The following is a 27,774-nucleotide window of genomic DNA, read 5'->3' on the forward strand; positions in this document are numbered from 1 at the left end:
GAGCATGTGTTGCATGTCTTTCAAGGAGACAAATGGTGGGCAATGTCCAGATTGCTGCTGCACATCATCCACTTCTACTCATTCATTTGCTGCCCAGACACACCTTGACGTGTTTATTGGCTACGGGGTGAGAGTGAATCCCAGTGGCATGTTCTCTACACGGGAGTCCTCCCTTGATCCACCGGTGACCTGGGATGGAGGGTGTTGCACCCAGCAGTACCTTACAGCCGCAGATTGTGCTGGTTCACAGACTGCCAGCCCAACTGCTTATTTTGCAGCACTATGGAGCCTGTGGACCTTGTATATATTGGTTGTTTGCACTCCCTTTTTAGTTATTTTTAAAATGTTCTTTTATGTTTTTGGTTGCACAGCCCATGCTTCTGATCTTTGGTCACCCAGTGATGAGGGGTGTGGGCAGATCAGAGGACTTCCTCAAGGGTGTGCTCCTGGGTCTGGCTATAAACAGGTCCAAGCAGCGGGCTGTGGAGGAGCTTTGCTCTGTCAACTGCCTGCCCCTCTTCTACAGTTACGTTCAAGCTCAGGTGTCATTGGAGAGGGAACACTCTACCAATTTTCTCGATTGCTGTAGGGCAAGGTGGGCACTGTGGGGTTGAAGTGCTTTATTTCCCCCTTGAGCTCCATTTTGATTTAGTCCCCTCCCTCTCTCTCTATACCTCCCCACCACATTTTTTCATTGCCCTGATCAGGCTTTGCTTGTTAATGTTCCACTAGCCACATGGGTGTTTTCCCCATGGTGAAAAACATAGAAAAAGAAGAGTATCAGACATTTTGATATTCTGAGAGATGGCTCTGAGGGAGCTGGACCAGTGTCAAAGTCTTTCACATGCAAATAAAGGGTGATTTGGTGATGGGATACTGGCCTCTGTGGAGTTATTCTATGATAGACAGGGCTAGAGTTTACTTCTGGTTGGGGAAGTCCAGAATCGGAGGGCTGTAATTTAAATATAATGGTGATGCCTTGAGGTCTGAGATTAGGAGTTTTGTTTTAGTCAGAGTTTTAAGAACCTTTGAAATTCTTTGTCACTGTAGAAACTCAACCTCTGACTGTGAGATTGATAGATTTCCCATTACTGATCTAGTACAGAGTTGTACTTATGGATGAGATGAGATGAGTAAAAAGCATAAAAATGGCATCATCATCCATGATCATATTTAATGACAGGCTAAATAGTCTATTCCTATTGTCAATTCCTATGTTCATATCCAAGCTGTTCATCTCTTCCCCTGAGATTGTATGTTTTCCACTGGACTCCCAAGGCTGCACTCCAGTGTCTAATCATTCTAACTTTTTCAAAGGCAGCTAACACCACTAAGCTGACACTATCCCTGGGGCTTCTCTGAGCTTTGATATTTCTTAGCTGCACCCATCAAACGCTGCACATGGACTTCCTTCATCCCTATTCTAAACTGTTAGTGGCTTCTAGGGACTTCTCTCCTATTTGCCTAGATTCTGCTAAAAGCAGCACTTCTTCTGCTTCAGCGCTCTTCCAGTTCTGAAACTGCAAATAGCTTATCACAGCAAACACACAGACAAGTTGAAACGCAGAGAAACTTCTTAAGTTACATCCAAATTCATTATAATATTGCCTACTCCTCTCTGTCTTTAAACTGACCTTTAGGGGGTTTAGCATCCTTCATTTATAATTTCTTCCTTGATCTGAAGAAGTAACTGCAGACCGGGAAGATGAGTTGTGACAACTAGATTCGATATGATTTTATTGAATGGTGGAGTACGCTTGAAGTGCCAACTGCCAACATCTGCCTCCAGGTTTCTATGTTCAGAGTTCACTGGATGTTTTGAAGCTAATTTGGTTGCAACTCACAAGACAAACAATTATTTATATTTCGATTCCAACCTAGCATCACAGAATCGTGGAATTTTACACTACAGAAAGAGGCCATTCAACCCCTTGTGTCTGTGCCAGCTCGTGAAAAAGTTGGACAGCTGTCCCTTTCTCCAGCCCTATCTCCGTAACCCTGTAAATTCATCACTATATATCTACTTCTCTTTTGAAATCTTATATGGAATCTGCCTCAAACATTTCAATCTTAACACCTCTCTGAATAAAGAGCCTGGTGGCTCAGTGGTTAGCACTGCAGCCTCATAGTGCCAGGGACCCAGGTTTATTGTCTTTGTGGAATTTGCACATTATCCCTGTGTCTGTGTGGGTTTCCTCCCACAATCCAAAGATGTGCAGGTCAGGTGGATTGCCATGCTAAATTGCCCATAGTGTTAGGTGCATTAGTCAGAGGGAAATGGGTCTGGGTGGGTTATTCTTTGGAGGGTTAGTGTGGACTTGTTGGGCTGAAGGGCTTGTTTCCACACTGTAGGGAATCTAATCTAAAGAGGTTTCTCCTCATATCACTCCTAGCTCTCTTGTTGACAGTCTTGTAATTGTGACCCCTTGTTATTGACATGCCAACTAGTGGAAACAGAACATCCTTTTGTATCCTGTCAAAACTGTTCATAATTTTCAACACCCCAATGAGGTAAACTCTAAATCTTCTGGGTTCCAAGGAGAATAAGCTCAATTTCTATAAAATTTCCTTGTATCTAAAATCCCTCATTCCTATTATGTAAATCTCCTTTGAACTCTCTCCAGAGCTTTAGCATCCTTCCTTAATTAAGGTGTTCAGAACTGAACACAACACTCCAAATGTAGTCTGACCAGTGATTTGTACGGGGTAGCATCACTTCCTTGTTTTTATGCTTAATGCCTCTATTTATAAATCAAGGATCCTGTACCCTTCTTAACAATTATTTCAGCTTCTGAGGTCCCTCTGCTCCTGTACTCCCTACAATGTTGTACCATTGAGCCTGAATTGTCTCTTCTTGTTTCTTCCACCAAAATGCATTATCTCACATTTCTCTTCATTGAAATGTATCTGCCAAGTGTCTGCCCATTTGGCTGATTTGTCAATGTATCAGTGGCATCCTCACAATTCACTATTCTTCCTTGCTTAGTATCATCGGCAAATTTAGACATTATTACTTCAACACCCATCTCCAAAACATTAACGTAAATCAGCAAAAGCAAGGATCCAACTCCAATTCCTAGGAAATACCACTTCCAACTCTATACCTAACCATTGTTTCCTAACTTTTAGCCAACTTCTCATCCTCAGTATCCAAGAGCTCAAACATACCTTTGAGGTGAAGCAGCATTTTACCTGCACTTCTCACAATCTAGGAGGAAGTGAGGAGCGCAGATGCTGGAGATCAGAGTAGAGAGTGTGGTGTTGGAAAAAGCACAGCCGATCAGCCAGCATCCGAGGAGCAAGAGAATCAATATTTCAAGTATAAGCCCTTCATCAGGATGAAGGACTTATGCTCAAAATGTCAATTCTCCTGCTCCTTGAATGCTGCCTGACCGGCTGTGCTTTTCCAGCACTACACTCTCGACTCTTGTCACAATCTAGTCTAGTGCATTTGCTGCTCACAAAGTGGTCTCCTCTACATTGGGGAAATGAAACATAGACTTGATGACCACTTTGCAGAATATCTACTTTCTGCCTGCAAAAAAGACCTTGAGTTTCCAGTTGCCTGCTACATTAACACATCACCCTGTTCCCTGGCCAACATCTCTGCCTCAGGCTTGCTGCAGTGCTCCAGTGAAGCTCAGTGTAAGTTGGAAGTAGAACACCTCATTTTTCGCTTGGGGACCCTGCAGCCCTCTGAACTCAATATCAAGTTGAATAATAATAGGGCCTGAACTCCCCCATGTTCTAGCCCCCTATCATACACACTAGGCCTTCTTATGACATAGTCTGCCATTACACACTACCTATTGTTAGCTACTAACAGTCTCCATTAACAGCTATTCACCCTCCCAGCTAGACTGTTATCAACCCCTTTGTCTGTCCACCTGTTCTTCATTCTTTTTGGCCTCTTTCTATACCTATCGTTTACCCCTTACCCCCAACCCACCCTATCTGACATTTTCCTAGCTACCATGATGAAGGGTCACGGGACCCAAAATGTTAACTTTGATTTCTCTTCACAGATGCTGCCAGACCTGCTGAGCTTTTCCAGCAACTTCTGGTTTTATTTCTAATCTTGCTGCCAAGGACCTATCAATCACCAAACATTTCTAATTTGCTAACCAACCTGCCATATGGTACTGTATCAAATACTTTCTGCAAGTCCAAATGTACAACAGCCACAGCATTATCCTTGTCAACTATCTGTGTCACCTTGTCAAAGAACTCAATAAAATTTGTCAGACATGACCTGCCCTTGACTGTCTAGTATTAACTCATTTTTTCTCTAAGTATAAATTTACCTTATCCCATATTATGGCCTCCATTGATTTCCCCACTACTGATGTCAAGTTGACAGGTCTGTAGTTTCCTGGGTATCCTTTGCCCGTTTCTGAAACAACAATAACATATTTGCAAACCTCCAGGCCCCCAGGATTAATCCTGTGTTCACAGAGGCCTGGAAAATGTCAGTCAATGACTCTGTGATTTGCTGTCTTATCTCTCTCAACAATCTGGGATGCATCCCATCCAGCCCTGACAACTTCTCTACCTGAAGTACTGCCAACCTTTCATGCACCTCTTCTTTGTCTGTCATTATGCTGCTCAGTTGTTCAATACCCACATTTTCAACTCGACCATCTTCTAACTTGGTAAAAAGAGAAGCAAAGTATTCACTCAGTCCTTTGATTAAGTGAGCAGCTTACCCTGCTTGTTCCTTTTGGGCCTCATGCTATCCTTTAATCTTTTACTATTAGTGTTTGAAGAACATTTCTTTATTTGTTCTTGAGCAGCCTGCCATCTTTTCCTCATGAATCTTCTTAAACTTCCTTACTGCAGTCTTAGCCTCTGTCCTGCATTTGAGGTACTCTTCCAGGTTTCTGTTGCTATTATTATTCAGATTTGCATCATATACCTGCTTTATCTTCCCTATTTTCTCATCAATATCCTTAGTTATCCAGGGTACTCTAGCTTTGGACAGCCCATACTTATTTCTCATGTGTATGTACATAGCTTGCACTCCATTCATCTCTGTTTCTAACTTTTTTCATCCACTTTTTTATCCACTAAAATGCATTTCCAAACAATGTGCTTCAGTTCAACCTTTAGACCCACAAAATCTGCCCTTTTCCAGTCTGGGATCTTAATCATTGACGTTTTAAAATCCTTTTTAACTTAATATTGGACCATAATATATTATTTCCCTAAATTGCTATTTCCCAAAAGCTCCTCCATTCTGACCTTCTCCACTTGGCCTGCCTCATTTCCTAGGACAAAATTCAGAACAGATCCCTCCCTGGTAGGACTGGAAATGTACTGTTCCAGAAAGTTTTCCTACACACATTGTATGAATTTCTTCTCTTCTGTTCTCCATCTTTTCCCAGTTTACCTTAGAGTAATTGAAGTCACCAATTATCTCAACTCTATGTGTCCTGCAGAATTCCATGATCTGCTGACAAATGCTGTCTTCTATTTCCTCCCCACTACTTTGAGGTCTATAATAAGTACCCAACAAAGTCACTGCTCACATCCTATTAAATTCCTTAAAGAAATATTACCAAACTTTTTAAAAGTAGTAGACTTCAAGGTGCTTTAATTGTACATTTCCTATTCTGTACAGTTAAATTTTAATTCCTGAAACCAAAAATTATACACTAAACTCTACGAACTATGAGGTCAACAATCACACAAACACCTATCACTAGCCTGTCTGCCTATATATATGCTACCTTGTAATGAAGCACCTTTTCAACCTTTAAGCCTAACACTTTGTGCTTTTCATCATTTCTTCAGCCCAAAGGTTCTCTGTTACAAAATGTAGCACTGTTTGTAACACTGTCTAGGCCTATAATTCCAATTATTGATCTCAAATCTAGCAAAGCAAGGAAGGAAGTTTGATACAAATTAAGGACCTGAACATGATATAAAGAGCACAATTTGGAAAATTCAAGCAGTTGCAGGATCTTCAGAAATGTAGTAGTGAAAAGGAAAGTAGCAGGCTTTATTAGGAAAAAGAAAACAATGGTGTAATTGGAAGACACATAACAACAAACCAGCTTAAGTGATGTATTTACTAAAGCAACAGGTTCGATAGCAGTTCATTAGAGCAATTCCATTAATAATAGAACCACAGAAAGAGACATCAGAATAGATGGCCAAAAGCTTGGTCAAAGAGATAGGTTTTAAGAAGCATCCAAAAGGAGATAAAAATGAACACAAAGAATTGTGAGGTAATGCATTTCAGTCAGAAGAATGGAAAGGTACAACATGAACAAAATGGTCGACTTTAATAGGTGTGTTGAAGTATAGAAACCTGAGGGTGCGTAAACACACATGTTTGAAGATGACAGGAACAGTTAAAAAAGCTTTTAAAAAATAAAAGTACAAGATGCTCGTCTATGCTAATAAACGCAAACATAAGGAAGTTATGCTCAGCAGTTATAAAGCTCTGGTTACCTCTCATGATTCTGTATTCAGTTCTAGTCATCCCACTTTAGAAACGAGCTGAAAAATGTGTTGCTGGAAATGCGCAGCAGGTCAGGCAGCATCCAAGGAGCAGGAAAATCAATGTTTTCAGGCATAAGCCCTTCTCCTAGTTGATTTTAACCTACTGCGAATCCTCTTGCAAGAATACCTTCCTTGAAGAAGCTCTCTTCCTCTCCTAGTTGATTTTATCCTAGAAAGCCTACCCAGGCCTTAGAAAGGGCACAGAAGAGATTTACTAGCATAGAACTGAATGAAAGCCTTCAATTATGTGGAGGTACTACAGAAGCTTGGTTGTTCTGCTAAAAGCAGGGAAGGATAAGTAAGAAGAAATTTGAGAGAGATATTCAAAATCCTGAAGGTTTTCAATAGAATAAACAGGCAGGCAGTGTTTCCGTTGTGGAAAGGTCAATAAACAGTGGACACAGACATAGGATAATTGACATGAGGAAACATTAGAATATTAGTATTTATCTCAATGGGACTAGAATGCAAAGGGAAGGAAATTATCCTTCAGTTTTACAGAGCTTAGAAAGACAAAATCATAATTTCTGAACTCAGTTTTTGATATAGGATTGCAAGAAGAATTGATTAGCCTTGGAATGGGAAACAGAGCAGATTCACCAGAATAATATCAGTTTAAATGTTAAATTGTGGCTTGTGATTCAGATGGCTGAAGGATGATTACTTTAATAGCAGAAATATGTGAAAATTATTTCAGTTGGTGGGGGAATCAGAATAAGGGGCATGATTATGGGCGGCACGGTGGCACAGTGGTTAGCACTGCTGCCTCACAGTGCCAGAGACCCGGGTTCAATTCCCGCCTCAGGCGACTGACTGTGTGGAGTTTGCACGTTCTCCCCGTGTCTGCGTGGGTTTCCTCCGGTGCTCCGGTTTCCTCCCACAGACCAAAGATGTGCAGGTCAGGTGAATTGGCCATGCTAAATTGCCCGTAGTGTTAGGTAGGGGGTAAATGTAGGGGTATGAGTGGGTTGCGCTTCGGCGGAGCGGTGTGGACTTGTTGGGCCGAAGGGCCTGTTTCTACACTGTAAGTAATCTAATCTAATCTAATTACTGGAGTTAAGCCATTCTGGAGTGAAATCAGGAAGCACATTTCACAAAATTTCGAGCTTGGTCCTACAAAAGATTATAGATACTCTTGAAATTATCAAATGCTAAGTCAACAGAGCTTTTTGAAACAAGACTATCAAGAGGTAAATGAAATTAAGTCACAAATCAATTAATTGTACATCAGAATATGCTCAAAGGGCTGAATAGCCTACTCCTGTTCCTACATTCCCAGTAAATTTGCACGATATTATGTTAAGTGAATGTAGTTGCGGATCTTCTACATAATATGCTATAGCACATTTTAAAACTTGCAGAAATGTCAGTGACATTCTTTTATTTCACAGTCCACTACAGTTCCTCCAAAGAAACCAGACCCCGTGACATCAGAAACAGTGGTTTTCTGGGGACTGCGACTATGGCAGGTGATCGGAGTCTTCTCCATTTTCGTCTTGGCCGTCAGTAAGTCATTGCAAACAGTTAGCCCTTGTTCTTATCAGTACTCCCAAAATTTGGTCTGTTGGGATGTTAACTGAGGTGAAAAAAATGCCTCTCTGTTTCTTGCTCTCTAGATAAAAGAAATAAAGCAATACTTTTGGAGAACAATTCTCATTGTGAGTGAAATACCGAAATCTTAAAGTTGTAACATATTAATGTTTTGTTGAAGAGGTTTACATTTGCAAAACACTTCTCATAATCCCAGGATATCACAAAGCATTTTACAATTATTTATTTCTAAAAGTGTAACACCTGTTGTAATGTGAGATGTTCAGCTAGCAGAAATGTTATAATTAGATTCCTTACAGTATGGAAACAGGCCCTTCGGCCCAACAAGTCCACACCAACCCTCCGAAGAGTAAGCCATCCAGACCCATTCAGACTCATTCACCTAGTCTATATTTACCCCTGACTAATACACCTAACCCTATGGGCAATTTAGCATGGCAAATTCACCTGACCTGCACATCTTTGGACTGTGGGAGGAAACCAGAGACCCGGAGGAAACCCACGCAGACACAGGGAGAATGTGCAAACTCCACACAGACAGTCGTCCGAGGGAATCAAACCCGGGTTCCTGGCACTGTGAGGCAGAAGTGCTAAACACTGAGCCACCATGCCACCATACTACTTTTATGATGGTAATTCAGGGATGAATAAATTCCACTATCATTCAAAATCTATTCATACAATCTTTTAGAGAGGAGACATTGTTCTAATTTAAAGTAAAGCATAAGTACCTATGTTTAACTGGTTGGAATACAGCATCTCCACCCATATTGTAACAGAATGCCAGCTGAGATTACTGTGCTCAGGACCCAGGAGTGGGAATTGAAACCATAACCCTCTGACTCAGTTGTGAGTACTACCAAATGAATGTTGGTGCTTTAGATGGGTGACACAAAGTAAAGTTAAACAAAAATGTTTTATTGATCTTGTGAAAACACTTCACATAGAATTTTCACACTGCAACCTATTGCATATGACAAAAACATCTTGTAAAACTTCTCAGAAAAGAATTATTTAAAAATACTGTGACAGTTTTTCACATGCAGAAGTGTTGGTAGATTTTAAATATGGATAATTAAATGGTACTGCTTTTTGAGAACACAAAACTTGCATATGGAATAAGGATGTCATCAAAAAATCTTCTGATTGCTAACCATTAAAAAGCACAGTTAATCTAAAGCATTATGAATGTAGATTGAAAATGAAAATGCACCCGCAAGCTTTCAGCTTTCAAAGAAAGATAATGTATACTAAACATGCCAAGAGAAGATCCTATCTCCCTTGTTAGGTAAGTATAAAATATCTCAAGGCACTGTTTTTTTAAAAAAGACCATCTCTTTCTGGCGTCCAAACCAGCATAATCAAACAAGGTAATATCTAGTCTGCACCATTCAAAAATAGGCATTTCAATCCAAATGGTATAGGCCATGTCCAAGATAAAGTTCTACTATACTTCAATTAACCCTTTCACAGATCCTTCTATAATAAATGCAGAAAATGTTAGAAATATACATAGTGGAAATATAGGAGTCTGAGCGATGTGGCTGCGGCAAGATTTATGACAAAGTGAATGAAATGTCTAGCAAGGTCTATCTCGATGTCAAAATGAGCTTCTTGGGTAAAGCAAGGTAAAATGGAGTCTTTAGGTGGGATGGGGGATGGGGTACTTGGTGAACAGATGGGGCCTGATGTTGATGGTGTCTACTACAAGCTGTATTCCCTGCCATCACTCTGTGTTCTCTGTCATGTAAGTGCCAATAGAAAATGGATGACAATGTCCAGGATGGAAGCAGGAAGTGTCACGTTGATAGGTAGAAGTATGTGATCCATGTATGCAGGATGCTAGGACAGTGGAAACACAAATACGTGAATCAGCCATTTGGGAACATCTGCTACATTGAATTTGCAATCATTTCATCACTCTTTTACTGTACATGTTGAGTGATGGTGCTTAGGGGTCAGATGCTGGTCAAGGATGATTTGTAACATGCCATTATTGTTGGAAATTGAACTTGGACATCTAAAGGTTTTGAAGTTAGCAGTAATGATGTTATGAAAGACTTGAGCAAGAGTGAACTGTTATTCATCTGATGTCTAAAATACTGAGGGAGCCACACAAAATTACTTCATTATCTGTCATATAAGTGTCACAGCACTCGGAGCTGAATATGGTGAGAGGTTGAACATTTATTGTAGATCTGGGATAAGGACAGTGCCAGAGGAGTACTGCAGACACTCCCTTCTCGATGACATTGAGGAGTCACTCAACCAGTACAGCACGTTCACCAAGTTGCTGCACGTGCTGGTCCTGAATGTGAATGAACGATAGAGATGTGCTCTCTTTATCAGAGTACAGCATGTCTTGCTATACTGAGGAAGTGTGTTCAGCATTCATCTGTAAACTCTTCAGAGATCTAAGAACCTCCTCCTTTCCTGTTTTAGGTCTTTTCCATTGAGTTCCACCAAAAAAGAGCCATATCGGACCTAAAACATAAATTCTGTTCCTACCGCCATAGATGGTGCCAGAGCCACTGAGCCGGTCCAGCACTTGCTGCATTTATTTGATCAAGTTATGTTTCTAAATTCTCCAAGATTTATAAATGAGGGTATAAATGGATTAAGACATGAATTTAATGCACATTGTTTAATTGCAAAGCCACAATGTTTTGTTTTTAGCCAGTGGCTTGAGTGAAGCTTTTAAGAAGAACTGTCAGCACATTTATGGATATAATAAAGACAAGGGAATTGTCAGTTTGATTGGGGACTTGATTTTCAAATTAGGATCAGGATCACAATATCTTGATAATTTTATGACAATTTCATCTCATACTCAATTTTCTTTTACCCTTAATCAATCTCTTGTTCTCCGTTAGTGAATTTTAAATGGCTTTCAGTATTCAATCTTGCTCCATCTTCTAGGAACTTTATGTGACTCTTCTTTGGATCTAATACTATCCTTAACTTCTTTGGTTAGCCAGAGTTGTGCCACTTTTCCAATGGTACTCTTTCACTCAAAAATAGTGCATAACTGTTGCAATGCATGTCATCTTTCTTTACATATTAACCATTACCTATCCATTGCCATGCCTTTTAATGAAGTTAAAACCCCTCGTACCTTTGTAGTTTTGGTAATTTCAGATTGGGCTACAGTATTTCACTTCCTATCGCAATGGAGAATTCTATTATGTTATGACCCTCTCACAAGATTAGTCATAATGATGAAAAACAGAACACACTGGAGAAGGTCAACAGGATCTAACAACACCTGTCGAGGCTGAAACAAAGTTAATGTTTCATACGCCAAGTCTTGTATGGTGTGTACATAAAACCATAGAATCAAAGAAACAAAGAGCAGGAGTTGGCATAGGAACAGGAGTAGGAATGGCATGAGGGCAATCTGTAGGTTTGCGGACAATATGAAATTGGTGTGCTGGTAAATAGTGAAGAGAATAGTCTTAGATTACAGGAGGTTATAGACAGTCTGGTCAGATGAGCTGATTGGCAATAAATGAAATTCAATCCAGATAAGTGTGAGGTGAAATTCTCGGGCAGGATTAACAAGGAAGGTAATACATAGAGTTATAGAGTCATAGAGATGTACTGCACGGAAACAGATCTTTATGTCCAACTCGTCCATGCCGACCAGATATCCCAACCCAATCTAGTCCCACCTGCCAGCACCTGGCCCATATCCCTCCAAACCCTTCCTATTCATATACCCATCCAGATGCCTTTTAAATGTTGCAATTGTACCAGCCTCCACCACTTCCTCTGGCAGTTCATTCCATACACAAATCACCCTCTGCGTGAAAAAGTTGCTCCTCAGGTCTCTTTTATATCTTTCCCCTCTCACCCTAAACCTATGCCCTCTAGTTCTGGACTCCCCCACCCCAGAGAAAAAACTTTGTCTATTTATCCTATCCATGCCCCTCATGAGTTTGTAAACCTCTATAAAGTCACTCCCCCAACCTCCGATGCTCCAGGGAAAACAACCCCAGCCTATTCAACCTTTCCCTATAGCTCAAATCCTCCAACCCTGGCAACATCCTTGTAAACCTTTTCTGAACCCTTTCAAGTTTCACAACATCTTTCCGATAGGAAGGAGACCAGAATTGCATGCAATATTCCAAAAAGTGGCCTAACCAGTGTCCTGTACAGCCGCAACATGACCTCCTGTACTCAATATTCTGACCAATAAAGGTAAGCATACCAAATACCTTCTTCACTATCCTATCTACCTGCGACTCCATTTCAAGGAGCTATGAACCCGTCTCTTTGTTCAGCAACATTCCCTTGGACCTTCTCATTAAGTATATAAGCCCTGCTAAGATTTACTCTCCCAAAATCAGCACCTCACATTTAGCTAAATTAAACTTCATCTGCCACTTCTCAGCCCACTGGCCCATCTGATCAAGATCCGGTTGTAATCTGAGGTAACGTTCTTCGCTGTCCACTACACTTTGGTGTCAACTGCAAACCTACTAACTATATCTCTTATGCTCACATCCAAATCATTTATATAAATGACAAAAAGTAGAGGACCCAGCACTGACCCTTGTGGCGCTCCACTGGTCACAGGCCTCCAGTCTGAAAAACAACCCTCCACCACCACCTTCTGTCTTCTATCTTTGAGCCAGTTCTGTATCCAAATGGCTAGTTCTCCCTGTATTCCATGATATCTAACCTTGCTAACCAGTCTCTAATGGGGAACCTTGTTGAACGTCTTAAGGAAGTCCATATAGATCATATCTACTGCTCTGCCCTCATCAATCCTTTTTGTTACTTCTTCAAAAAACTCAATCAAGTATGTAAGACATGATTTCCCATGCACAAAGCCATGTTGACTATCCCTAATCAGTCCTTGCCTTTCCAAATACATGTACATCCTGTCCCTCAAGATTCCCTCCACCAACTTGCTCACTAATGACATCAGGCTCACTGGTCTCTAGTTCCCTGGCTCATCCTTACCACCCTTCTTAAACAGTGGCACCAGATTAGCCAACCTCCAGTCTTCCGGCACCTCACCTGTGACTATCAATGATACAAATATCTCAGCAAGAGGCCCAGCAATCACTTCCCTAGCTTCCCACAGAGTTCTAGGGTACACCTGATCAGATCCTGGGGATGTATCCACTTTTATGCATTTCAAGACATCCAGCACTTTCTCCTCTGTAATATGGACATTTTTCAAAATGTCACCATCTATTTCCCTATATTCTTTTTTTTTTGTTTATATAGATATTTTTATTAGAAATTTAACATTTTTACAAGTTTACAAAAATAAACAAAACTCTCAGATATAAACATTGATATACAATTAGCCCAAATATACAATAGCCAAAATTTGACAAAAAAAACAATTTAAACTACTCTACTTTTGAGTATATAAAATGGTTGTTAGAAAAGAAACAAAGGTTTTGTCTTTTATTATAGATCAGTCTCACAAATTGTCAGCATTCTGCACAATTTAAACTACTCTACTTTTGAGTATATAAAATGGTTGTTAGAAAAGAAACAAAGGTTTTGTCTTTTATTATAGATCAGTCTCACAAATTGTCAGCATTCTGCACAATTTAAACTACTCTACTTTTGAGTATATAAAATGGTTGTTAGAAAAGAAACAAAGGTTTTGTCTTTTATTATAGATCAGTCTCACAAATTGTCAGCATTCTGCACAATTTAAACTACTCTACTTTTGAGTATATAAAATGGTTGTTAGAAAAGAAACAAAGGTTTTGTCTTTTATTATAGATCAGTCTCACAAATTGTCAGCATTCTGCACAATTTAAACTACTCTACTTTTGAGTATATAAAATGGTTGTTAGAAAAGAAACAAAGGTTTTGTCTTTTATTATAGATCAGTCTCACAAATTGTCAGCATTCTGCACAATTTAAACTACTCTACTTTTGAGTATATAAAATGGTTGTTAGAAAAGAAACAAAGGTTTTGTCTTTTATTATAGATCAGTCTCACAAATTGTCAGCATTCTGCACAATTTAAACTACTCTACTTTTGAGTATATAAAATGGTTGTTAGAAAAGAAACAAAGGTTTTGTCTTTTATTATAGATCAGTCTCACAAATTGTCAGCATTCTGCACAATTTAAACTACTCTACTTTTGAGTATATAAAATGGTTGTTAGAAAAGAAACAAAGGTTTTGTCTTTTATTATAGATCAGTCTCACAAATTGTCAGCATTCTGCACAATTTAAACTACTCTACTTTTGAGTATATAAAATGGTTGTTAGAAAAGAAACAAAGGTTTTGTCTTTTATTATAGATCAGTCTCACAAATTGTCAGCATTCTGCACAATTTAAACTACTCTACTTTTGAGTATATAAAATGGTTGTTAGAAAAGAAACAAAGGTTTTGTCTTTTATTATAGATCAGTCTCACAAATTGTCAGCATTCTGCACAATTTAAACTACTCTACTTTTGAGTATATAAAATGGTTGTTAGAAAAGAAACAAAGGTTTTGTCTTTTATTATAGATCAGTCTCACAAATTGTCAGCATTCTGCACAATTTAAACTACTCTACTTTTGAGTATATAAAATGGTTGTTAGAAAAGAAACAAAGGTTTTGTCTTTTATTATAGATCAGTCTCACAAATTGTCAGCATTCTGCACAATTTAAACTACTCTACTTTTGAGTATATAAAATGGTTGTTAGAAAAGAAACAAAGGTTTTGTCTTTTATTATAGATCAGTCTCACAAATTGTCAGCATTCTGCACAATTTAAACTACTCTACTTTTGAGTATATAAAATGGTTGTTAGAAAAGAAACAAAGGTTTTGTCTTTTATTATAGATCAGTCTCACAAATTGTCAGCATTCTGCACAATTTAAACTACTCTACTTTTGAGTATATAAAATGGTTGTTAGAAAAGAAACAAAGGTTTTGTCTTTTATTATAGATCAGTCTCACAAATTGTCAGCATTCTGCACAATTTAAACTACTCTACTTTTGAGTATATAAAATGGTTGTTAGAAAAGAAACAAAGGTTTTGTCTTTTATTATAGATCAGTCTCACAAATTGTCAGCATTCTGCACAATTTAAACTACTCTACTTTTGAGTATATAAAATGGTTGTTAGAAAAGAAACAAAGGTTTTGTCTTTTATTATAGATCAGTCTCACAAATTGTCAGCATTCTGCACAATTTAAACTACTCTACTTTTGAGTATATAAAATGGTTGTTAGAAAAGAAACAAAGGTTTTGTCTTTTATTATAGATCAGTCTCACAAATTGTCAGCATTCTGCACAATTTAAACTACTCTACTTTTGAGTATATAAAATGGTTGTTAGAAAAGAAACAAAGGTTTTGTCTTTTATTATAGATCAGTCTCACAAATTGTCAGCATTCTGCACAATTTAAACTACTCTACTTTTGAGTATATAAAATGGTTGTTAGAAAAGAAACAAAGGTTTTGTCTTTTATTATAGATCAGTCTCACAAATTGTCAGCATTCTGCACAATTTAAACTACTCTACTTTTGAGTATATAAAATGGTTGTTAGAAAAGAAACAAAGGTTTTGTCTTTTATTATAGATCAGTCTCACAAATTGTCAGCATTCTGCACAATTTAAACTACTCTACTTTTGAGTATATAAAATGGTTGTTAGAAAAGAAACAAAGGTTTTGTCTTTTATTATAGATCAGTCTCACAAATTGTCAGCATTCTGCACAATTTAAACTACTCTACTTTTGAGTATATAAAATGGTTGTTAGAAAAGAAACAAAGGTTTTGTCTTTTATTATAGATCAGTCTCACAAATTGTCAGCATTCTGCACAATTTAAACTACTCTACTTTTGAGTATATAAAATGGTTGTTAGAAAAGAAACAAAGGTTTTGTCTTTTATTATAGATCAGTCTCACAAATTGTCAGCATTCTGCACAATTTAAACTACTCTACTTTTGAGTATATAAAATGGTTGTTAGAAAAGAAACAAAGGTTTTGTCTTTTATTATAGATCAGTCTCACAAATTGTCAGCATTCTGCACAATTTAAACTACTCTACTTTTGAGTATATAAAATGGTTGTTAGAAAAGAAACAAAGGTTTTGTCTTTTATTATAGATCAGTCTCACAAATTGTCAGCATTCTGCACAATTTAAACTACTCTACTTTTGAGTATATAAAATGGTTGTTAGAAAAGAAACAAAGGTTTTGTCTTTTATTATAGATCAGTCTCACAAATTGTCAGCATTCTGCACAATTTAAACTACTCTACTTTTGAGTATATAAAATGGTTGTTAGAAAAGAAACAAAGGTTTTGTCTTTTATTATAGATCAGTCTCACAAATTGTCAGCATTCTGCACAATTTAAACTACTCTACTTTTGAGTATATAAAATGGTTGTTAGAAAAGAAACAAAGGTTTTGTCTTTTATTATAGATCAGTCTCACAAATTGTCAGCATTCTGCACAATTTAAACTACTCTACTTTTGAGTATATAAAATGGTTGTTAGAAAAGAAACAAAGGTTTTGTCTTTTATTATAGATCAGTCTCACAAATTGTCAGCATTCTGCACAATTTAAACTACTCTACTTTTGAGTATATAAAATGGTTGTTAGAAAAGAAACAAAGGTTTTGTCTTTTATTATAGATCAGTCTCACAAATTGTCAGCATTCTGCACAATTTAAACTACTCTACTTTTGAGTATATAAAATGGTTGTTAGAAAAGAAACAAAGGTTTTGTCTTTTATTATAGATCAGTCTCACAAATTGTCAGCATTCTGCACAATTTAAACTACTCTACTTTTGAGTATATAAAATGGTTGTTAGAAAAGAAACAAAGGTTTTGTCTTTTATTATAGATCAGTCTCACAAATTGTCAGCATTCTGCACAATTTAAACTACTCTACTTTTGAGTATATAAAATGGTTGTTAGAAAAGAAACAAAGGTTTTGTCTTTTATTATAGATCAGTCTCACAAATTGTCAGCATTCTGCACAATTTAAACTACTCTACTTTTGAGTATATAAAATGGTTGTTAGAAAAGAAACAAAGGTTTTGTCTTTTATTATAGATCAGTCTCACAAATTGTCAGCATTCTGCACAATTTAAACTACTCTACTTTTGAGTATATAAAATGGTTGTTAGAAAAGAAACAAAGGTTTTGTCTTTTATTATAGATCAGTCTCACAAATTGTCAGCATTCTGCACAATTTAAACTACTCTACTTTTGAGTATATAAAATGGTTGTTAGAAAAGAAACAAAGGTTTTGTCTTTTATTATAGATCAGTCTCACAAATTGTCAGCATTCTGCACAATTTAAACTACTCTACTTTTGAGTATATAAAATGGTTGTTAGAAAAGAAACAAAGGTTTTGTCTTTTATTATAGATCAGTCTCACAAATTGTCAGCATTCTGCACAATTTAAACTACTCTACTTTTGAGTATATAAAATGGTTGTTAGAAAAGAAACAAAGGTTTTGTCTTTTATTATAGATCAGTCTCACAAATTGTCAGCATTCTGCACAATTTAAACTACTCTACTTTTGAGTATATAAAATGGTTGTTAGAAAAGAAACAAAGGTTTTGTCTTTTATTATAGATCAGTCTCACAAATTGTCAGCATTCTGCACAATTTAAACTACTCTACTTTTGAGTATATAAAATGGTTGTTAGAAAAGAAACAAAGGTTTTGTCTTTTATTATAGATCAGTCTCACAAATTGTCAGCATTCTGCACAATTTAAACTACTCTACTTTTGAGTATATAAAATGGTTGTTAGAAAAGAAACAAAGGTTTTGTCTTTTATTATAGATCAGTCTCACAAATTGTCAGCATTCTGCACAATTTAAACTACTCTACTTTTGAGTATATAAAATGGTTGTTAGAAAAGAAACAAAGGTTTTGTCTTTTATTATAGATCAGTCTCACAAATTGTCAGCATTCTGCACAATTTAAACTACTCTACTTTTGAGTATATAAAATGGTTGTTAGAAAAGAAACAAAGGTTTTGTCTTTTATTATAGATCAGTCTCACAAATTGTCAGCATTCTGCACAATTTAAACTACTCTACTTTTGAGTATATAAAATGGTTGTTAGAAAAGAAACAAAGGTTTTGTCTTTTATTATAGATCAGTCTCACAAATTGTCAGCATTCTGCACAATTTAAACTACTCTACTTTTGAGTATATAAAATGGTTGTTAGAAAAGAAACAAAGGTTTTGTCTTTTATTATAGATCAGTCTCACAAATTGTCAGCATTCTGCACAATTTAAACTACTCTACTTTTGAGTATATAAAATGGTTGTTAGAAAAGAAACAAAGGTTTTGTCTTTTATTATAGATCAGTCTCACAAATTGTCAGCATTCTGCACAATTTAAACTACTCTACTTTTGAGTATATAAAATGGTTGTTAGAAAAGAAACAAAGGTTTTGTCTTTTATTATAGATCAGTCTCACAAATTGTCAGCATTCTGCACAATTTAAACTACTCTACTTTTGAGTATATAAAATGGTTGTTAGAAAAGAAACAAAGGTTTTGTCTTTTATTATAGATCAGTCTCACAAATTGTCAGCATTCTGCACAATTTAAACTACTCTACTTTTGAGTATATAAAATGGTTGTTAGAAAAGAAACAAAGGTTTTGTCTTTTATTATAGATCAGTCTCACAAATTGTCAGCATTCTGCACAATTTAAACTACTCTACTTTTGAGTATATAAAATGGTTGTTAGAAAAGAAACAAAGGTTTTGTCTTTTATTATAGATCAGTCTCACAAATTGTCAGCATTCTGCACAATTTAAACTACTCTACTTTTGAGTATATAAAATGGTTGTTAGAAAAGAAACAAAGGTTTTGTCTTTTATTATAGATCAGTCTCACAAATTGTCAGCATTCTGCACAATTTAAACTACTCTACTTTTGAGTATATAAAATGGTTGTTAGAAAAGAAACAAAGGTTTTGTCTTTTATTATAGATCAGTCTCACAAATTGTCAGCATTCTGCACAATTTAAACTACTCTACTTTTGAGTATATAAAATGGTTGTTAGAAAAGAAACAAAGGTTTTGTCTTTTATTATAGATCAGTCTGTGGTCCAGGCACATCTTAAAGTTTAAACCGAAATTACCTCTTACAGTATCTCCCCCATCTCCTGCGGATCTTTGAGGGGCCCTATTCTCTCCCTAGTTACCCTTTCATGATGAACCATCGGACCCTTGCGAGCATCAAAAATCAGGAGGCAACTGTCCACTGGTCCCTTAGTGTAGTAGAACAGATACATAAGGCAGTTTATCCAATATGGGATAATAGCCATTATTAGCCAAGACATCAAGTTTAAAAGTAAAGTGGTTATGTTGGAATTGTATGAAACTTTGGTTTGACCACAGCTCAAGTACCATGCATAGTTCTGAAATTCACACTATAGGAAGGATGCGATGGTACTGGAAAGGGTGCAGTGGAGATTTACCAGGACATTGCCTGGGCTGGAGAGTTTTACTTATGAAGAGAGTTTACATAGTCTACGAATGTTTTCCTTGGAGCAGAGAAGGCCAACTGGGTATAGATTAATAAAATTATGGGGGCATAGAGAGGAGTTGAAGAAATCTTTCCCCTATGTGGAGTGATTAATGACCAAGGAGCATAGATTTACAGAAAGGGGCAGAAGGTCAGATGGGATGTGAGGAAATGTTTTTCACTCAGAGGGTGGTCTGGTTGGGAATCTGGAACTTGCTACCTGATTGGTAGAGGTAAAAACAATGACTGCAGATGCTGGAAACCAGATTCTGGATCAGTGGTGCTGGAAGAGCACAGCAATTCAGGCAGCATCCGAGGACAGGCTCCTAAAATGCTGCCTGAATTGCTGTGCTCTTCCAGCACCACTGATCCAGTACCTGATTGGTAGAGGCAAACACCCTCAAAACATTTAAGAAGTATTTGGATGTGCAGTTGTAATGCCAAGGCATACACAGCTGTGGGCCAATTGCAGGAAAATGGGATTCGAATAGTTAGGTCCTTATTTTTTGACCAGCGCAGACTTGAATTCTGAAGGACACATTGGCTGTGCTGTAGTAGACCTCTATAACTTGATGAGTCTGAGGAGGCCAGTCAGCCCTTTGAGCATCCTCCACTGTTCAATATAAACAAGGCTGATTACCCAACTCAGTACATTTTTCCCACTTTCCAGTCCCCACCCCTATACACTTTGATCCCTTTAGCCCTGGAAACTATGTCTAAATCCTTGAAAAGGTTCAGTATTTTGGCCTCAACCACTTTCCATAACACAGAATTTTGCAGGCTCACCATTCTTTGGGCAAAGATATTTCTTTTCATCCCAGTTTTAAATGACCTACCCTGTATCCTTAGAATATGACCCTGATTCTTCTTCATATCTGATTATCATTTAACTCTCTTCTCATTGCTCAAACTCAAATCTAATATAGCCAATTTCTAGTGAGTTCTTCAATGTAGTGGCCAGATCTTTGTGCACTTCCATACCCCTCTATATCCCTTTGTAGCTTCCTTATATCCTCTTCACAGCATGTCTTTCTATATATACTGATGTCACCAGCAAATTAAGCAACTATCTTTGATCCATTCATCTAAATAATTTATAAACATTTCAAGAGTTGGCCATCAGCGCTAGACCCTGTGGCATGCCACTCAGTCCATCTTGTCAACCAGAAGTGACCCATTTATGCCTACTCTTCCATTCTTCATTCCATACTAATATGTTACTCCTACATCATGAGCTCTTTTTTCTTGAAGTAACTGATGATATGACACCTTGTCACATGCAGGTACACTTACAAATTTTAAAAGACATTTGGACAGGTACATGGGTGGGAAAGGTTTAGAGGGATATGGGCCAAATGCAGGCAAGTAGGACTAGTTTAGTTTTGGGAAACTGGGTCGACATGAACTAGTTGGACTGAAGGGTCGGTTTCCATGCATTTTGAATCTATGACTCTATACTACATCTATAGGCTCCCCTATGTCCACAGTGCATGTTACTCTTTCAAAGAATTCCCTTCCTTAGGGTCACCAGACCCAAAACATTTACTCCGATTTCTCTTCACAGATGCTGTCAGACCTGCTGAGCTTTTCTAACAACCTATGTTCTTGTTCCTGACTCCTTATTAGTTTTGTTGGCATTTCAGTTCAAGCTAACTACTTTCTTTTTTTTTGAATACTGCTGCAAATTCATCATTCCACACGTCAGTCATTTCTTTATAATCATTGACAACATCACCATTTTCAGTATTCAAGGGGCCCATTTTGATCTGATTATCCTCCTTTTCCCAAAAAAAAGTGTTGGCTTTAATATTCTTTACAAGTTTATTTTCATTCTTCCTTGGAGTTCTTACTATCTGTCATGCCTTGTTCCTTTATGATTCAACAGACCTACAGTGTGGAAACGGGTTTCAGCCCAACCAGTCCACACCGACCCTCTGAAGAGTAACCCACCCAGACCCATTTCCCTCTGACTAATGCACCTAACACTGTGGGTAATTCACCTGACGTGCACATCTTTGGACTGTGGAAGGAAACCCACACAGACACGGGGAGAATGTGCAAACTCCACACAGACAGTCACCCGAGGCTGGGAACGACCCTGGGACCCTGGTGCTGTGAGGCAGCAGTGCTAATTACTGAGCCACCATGTGCTCCATTTTGTATCTATGTAAACCAGGGCCGGGTTTTGTGGGGAATCGCAATCATATGAAGATTATCACTCTAGCCCCTTTCTCTTTTTTTAAGAGAGCTCCGCATTTCTGCATCAGAAATACAGAGCAATATCTAACAGTTCTTTCATAGTATAGAACAGACCGAGGAAGACAAATCACACCCTCTTTTCACAGTAGTCAACTGCCATATTCTGAAACATGTAGGCCCTGACAGCCATTTTGGCAACTGCTATCAAAGGGTAAATCTGTAAGGTAAGTGCAATGTAAGGGTGCTGGCAAGGTTAGGTGCTAGATGTAGTGTAAAGAGTGCCAGCAGGTATAGTACCAGATAAGTAAGGTGTCAACTGCACAGAGGTTAGATTGCACAGTACGTAGGATACCAGATGGGCACGGTGCCAGGGAAGTGTGTGCCAACTAGGTAGAGTGCTAGTTGTGGTGGAAAAATGATGGAGAAATCGGGTTCACTGGTTGGTGGGGAGAGTTGGGATTGGGTACAGAGAGTGTTCATGTTTGGCAGTGGGCTTGTGGGTGTAGTGTTCGGGTGGTGGGTTTGGTATTGGGTCATGGGGCAGGATCTGTTGGTCAGGTGCTGGGTGAAAGGTTGTTGGGTCCTGAGGGTGGGGGTGTGAGTTTGGTGGTGCTGGGTCCAAGGGAGTGGATGTTGTCATCTGAGAAAGAAGTGTGGGACGTTAGATCCCAAGATGTCAGGTCAGGGTCTTGGGTTGGGAGGAGGGAGGTGAGTTAGATAAGTGTGGGGTCAGTTTAGTAACTGTATAGGAGTTAGACTATATATTTAACAGTCTAACTTTTCTTGAGTAACTACTTACTTAATTTCATTGGAACTATTTAAAGTATCTGCTTTTTACGGAGCTGTTCATACAGTTCAAGGCACATTGCAGTTACCCAGTGGAAAATTCAATTAGCTGGACAATTTCTTCTGAGTCTGCTAATAAAGGAGATTCCACAGAGTCCCGATACATAACTCCTGTCAACAGCCACAAAATGGCCAGAAGAAATCTGGCTCTACTTCAATTACTTAATGATGTCTCAGATCTTTTTATTGTCCATGGTAGTTTCTTTTAGAAAGTACAGCTTTTGGCCCTTAGCTTTACGAACTATTACTGTATCACACTAAAGATTTTTTTTTTAACAGCTTTAGTAACTGTTTCCAATTTCTTCCTTTCAAATGGGACATGAAACATAATCATTTATTGTTTGTTGCAAGATAAGCGTTCACACACGATCGAGCTGTTAATAAAAATCTAGCTTATTTGAGCCATTATATAAATGCCAGCTCATTCTTTTTCTTTCTTTGGCTCTAATTCATTTATTGTCCTTGACAAGTTATGATTCTATAGATGTAGACATGGATCAAAAATACAACCTGTGGCATGTTTCTTTCTCTCTTTTTCTAATCTTTTACTAATGTAGAGCCTTTCATTATGACAGCAGAATAAATTCATGATGGCATGATACCATTAGAGACAAGGTCTGGGTAGCTGATGGGTTTTTTTTTCAAAGTACGATGAGTCCTGTTCATAGTTACTCTGCATCCTTGAGTACAACAGTGCCCAAGCAACAGCATTCCAGGGAACTATCGAGGGAGTTTGTAAACTTTCTAACTAATTCCTGGCGGATGCCATTTCTATTTTAACACCTGGGCTGCCAAGTTGATGTGCACAGCTATTTTCTAGTAAATTCATATCATGACAGAAGCACTGTGGAGTATTGTGGTTCAGGCAAACTCATCAAATCCATGGGCATCATTTGTAGTCTGTCTGAAATTCCTTCTTCAGTTTTTACTCTCTCTGAAGTGTTTGATGGGACAGGAGAGAGGGGGATATATACCAGTTAACTCAAACTGTTCCTGATTTTTTTTTATTCATTCATGGGCTGAGGGCATCGTTGGCTGGGCCAATATTTATTGCCCATTCCTAATTGCCCAGAGGGCAGTTAAAAGTCAACCACATTGCTGTGGGTCTGGAGTCACATGTAGGCCAGATCAGGTAAGGATGACACTTTCCCTCCGTAAAGGACATTGGTGAACCAGATGGTTTTCTCCAACGATCATAGCCATCGTTAGACTCTTAATTCCAGATTGTTTTGAAGTAAAATCTCACTACTTGCCTTGGTGGGAATCAAACCCAGGCCCCCAAGACATTTGAACCGGGGTCCATAGAATAGCAATCCACTGCCAATACCAGTAGGCCATTTCCTCCCCATTTAGGAATCTTTAGTAGGCTAACATAGAGGCATTATTGTCCTCTGGTTTCAAATCCAACCTGCTCCAGGCTGTGTCACCACAGGCTGACCAGTTTTGATGAAACAGATTGAGAAGGATTATTGTGTTGTCTGGTCCAAGCCCTGTTTATCCTGGGCTATGGTGATTAATGGGACATATGTGAGCTGATTAACAGCATCCAGCCCATTCTTCACCTCATCTGGGTGATCCTCCCTTACCTAATCCCCTCCTACTTTCCAACTCCATTTATTGGATCTTTGAAGAAGTAGAATTATACTATGGTTTTTGTTCGATTGAACTTTGAAGAATGTCAGCGCTACTTTTTAGATTGTCGTCCTATCTCGCTGATTGTCCCACAAGCCTTGCAGATATAATCGCTTCAGAAAGAAATCACTGTTGGCATCTCCCTACTCTCTCAGATATTAGGTTAGAGGAATCAATCTGTGCTCAGGACTCCTCATTACATTCATCTGCCAAAGAATCAGATCAGACTTTGTCCAGGTGGCAGGATGTTTGGGTCAAACTCTTGCACTTAATAACAGATCCTGAGCCTTGATTTGCTGGCAGAAACAATATTAATCATAGCATGTGTTGCAAGAATAGTTCTAATTAATGCCTCCTCATCTGTGGTTCGTTCAAAATCAGCAACTCACACAGAGTGGACTTTAGTACATTCAGGGTAAGAGCTCCAAGATCTTGGTATTTTCCGTGATAGAAAAACGATAATTTTGTTTAGGTAAAAAAACATGTTTTTATTTTTCAGATGTGACAACTTGTATCCTAAAGCAAATCTTGGGAATATAGGGCATGTGTCACCCAGACACGACTGCACTAATGTAAAGCACTTTGAACATAGCAACAGGAGTAGGCTATTCAGCCATTCAAACATGTCCCACCCTTCAATCTGATAATACTCATCTGCACCTCAACGCTGCTTAACAAGCTTTGTTTCACATCCGTTAATGCTAAGTGTCAGCTGCCTGGCTTAAGTCAGACAGTTATTAAGACCTACACCAGAATTTTCAACTGAAGAATCTAGGCTAATAATGCAGGTTGAAGGGTCTGTCTTTCAGATGAGATGTTAAACTGATTGCTTTTATGTTCTGTATGTTTATTTATAAATCTAGTAGCACATGCCTTTTTACCAACTTTATCAAGTTGCCATTTTCAATGATTTGGGGTATTTTGACGGGATATGTTTTGGGCTGGAGGAATGGTTGTAATTGAATTCCCTGGGTTCGGGATTGGAACTTTGTTTTTCCTGATAAATACTTGCGACTTGAGGATTGTCTAGCTCAGTTGGTAGGACAGCTGGTTTGCGATGCAAAGTGATGCCATCAGTGTGGGTTGAATTCCTGTACTGACTGAGGTTACCATGAAGGGGTTTCCATCTCAACCTCTCACCTCACCTGAGGCATGGTCACCTCTATAATGAGAGAACAGCCCCGTCGTCTGGTAAGACTATGGTGACTTTACAGGACTTTATAACCTGGTTGCAGGAAGATCCTGACTGGGAGTTAAATGACCAAATCTAATTAATATTCCAGAAAGATAGATAAGCAAGAGGTGGAGTTACTTTATTGGTTAAGGATGATATCAAGGTTGTATTAAGAAATGGTATTGGCACTAGAGATCAAAATGTTGAATCCGCCTGCGTGGAAATAAACAGAATGGAAGAAATACGTTAGTAGGAGTAATTTATGGCCCCTGAGCAGTACTTCCAAAGTAGGCATATTATAAACAAGGAAATAATGAGGGCTTGTGAGAAGAGCACAATAGTAATTATGGGTTATTTGAATATGCATATGGACTGGATTAATCAGCTTGGCAAGGATAGTCTCAAAAAAATGTTCATAAAGTCTTTGAGGAATTGTTTCTTATAGCAGTATGTTATGGAACCAACCAGAGAACCAATTACTTTAGTTCTGGTATTATGTAACAAGGAAGGATTGATAAATGGTGTTGTAGTTCAGGATCCTCTTGGAAGGAGTGATCACAACATGCTACAGTTTGAAATTCAGATTGAGAGGGTGAAGAGAGTCACATGTGAGAGTTTTGACATTGTTAATTATGCAGGCCTGAGGAAGTAGTTGGCCCAAGTGGACTGGGCAAAAATATTAATTTTCCATTTGGTCTTGAGGAAGGGAAATTCTTTCAAGGTTCGTTCTTTTGCTGTTCTTGACAACATCTGTCTCTGAGCCAATAAATACCTTCTGTAGGTTGCATATGCTTTCAAAAGTTTACTTGAGCCAGATTTACCAAAACATTAGTTGACTGTAATGTTTCATGAAGAGTTACACAGAAAATATGGACAGGAGTAGCTGATTCAACTCTTCGAGCCTGCTTCACCATTCAATATGATCATGGCTGATCATCCAGCTCAGGATCCTCTTCCTGCTTTCTCCCGCGTACCCTCGGATCTCTTTATGATCTAAGCACTATACCTAATTCCTTCTTGAAAACATGTAATGATTTGGCCACAATCTCTTTCTGCGGCAGAGAATTCCATAGGCTGACCACTCTCCGGGTGCAGACATTTCTCCCCATTTCAGGCCTAAATGGCCTGTCGTGGATCCTTAGAATGTGACCCTGGTTCTGGCTTGAATATCAGGAGCATCCTTTTTGCATTGGCTCTGTTTGAGACTGTTAGAGTTTTATAGGTTTCAATGTGGTCCCTTCTCATTCTTCTGAACTCCAGTGAAAATAGTCCTAACAGATCCAGCTTTGTTTCATACCATCCCAGATATCAGTCTGGTGGGTTCTAGCTATTCCAAATGATTCCTCCAAGTGTCTGTTTGCCGGCATGTCATCAACATACATTACACCATTAGTAACATTGACTGCTGCCTGGTTAATTAGCCTCTGGAAAGTGGACAGAGCATATGGCATCACTCAGCATTGTTTAGTGTAACAAAGACCAGTAGTCCTTTAGATTAGGCTGTCCAGGAAACCTGCTTGTAATGCTTGAGCAGATCTGTTTGTACTGGCACTTCTAACCTCATCCTCCAGGTAAGGAATTGGGACAGAGGAGTTTGCCCTGGTTATTGCATTAACCTTTCTGTGGTTCATAAAAATACTGATTGAACCATGACTGTTGAACTCCAAGTACTTTGATTACTTTTGTTCAGATGGTTTTCTAACATGTATAGAATGTTTGCTTTTCAACTCGGTTGGTTTGTTGGGATCTCGGTAATAATAATGCCTTTTTGTGGGATTGGAATGCCCTACATGATGTCATATATGAGAAAGATTGCTCAGCCTGAAATCTTCTCCCTACAGACCTCTTTAAATACTGTGAGTGGCCTTGTCAGTCCCCTTGCTTTTCTGTATCTATGTATGTGAGCATAATGCCAAATCTCTCTATAAATTTCCTTTTAGCTAAACACCCTCACTTTCCCCTTCATTCTCCTCTCTCCTTGCTGCTGACAGACCTGTGCTTGTTTATCCTCTTTCACAGCTGTAGTATTGTTTCAGCAATGTGATGTGACATATTACACTTCTCCTGTGGTCTGCACTATCAATCAAATAATTCACCTCACCAATCCTCCTGGCTCTTCTAAATGGACCAAAGAACTTTCAGTGGTTCATGCTGTCAAAGTAGCAACACTAACAACATTCCCCTGATTGAAGTGTTCAAGTTTCAGCCTATTCACTCACTCACTTACCTCTCACCTATTTATGATATTTTAAAGATATTATTGAGCCACATCACAGGATATCATAAGCCACTCCCAGGAAACAGAACATAATCTAGCATTGAAGATTTGTCTGCTGCTCTAAGATGCTTTTATTGGTCAGTATCAGAAGACCTCTTATGTTG

General features: G+C 38.3%; 1 protein-coding gene across 3 annotated transcripts in view; it reads left to right on the plus strand.

The window, feature by feature from the left end:
* The window catches only part of tmie (transmembrane inner ear), a 119,803-nt gene that overhangs the window by 59,578 nt on the left and 32,451 nt on the right, over window positions 1–27,774 (plus strand). Inside the window, exons 2-3 of one of the 3 annotated variants that reach the window (XM_043689392.1) lie at window positions 7,899–8,013; window positions 8,124–8,165. In XM_043689392.1, coding sequence (XP_043545327.1) covers window positions 7,899–8,013; window positions 8,124–8,165 — 157 coding nt within the window. The remainder of the gene's footprint in view (window positions 1–7,898; window positions 8,014–8,123; window positions 8,166–27,774) is intronic. The other 2 variants (XM_043689393.1, XM_043689394.1) reach the window with 2 other exon arrangements.

The sequence above is a fragment of the Chiloscyllium plagiosum genome, chromosome 4 (genome assembly GCF_004010195.1).
Source record: "Chiloscyllium plagiosum isolate BGI_BamShark_2017 chromosome 4, ASM401019v2, whole genome shotgun sequence".
Lineage (NCBI taxonomy): Eukaryota > Metazoa > Chordata > Chondrichthyes > Orectolobiformes > Hemiscylliidae > Chiloscyllium > Chiloscyllium plagiosum.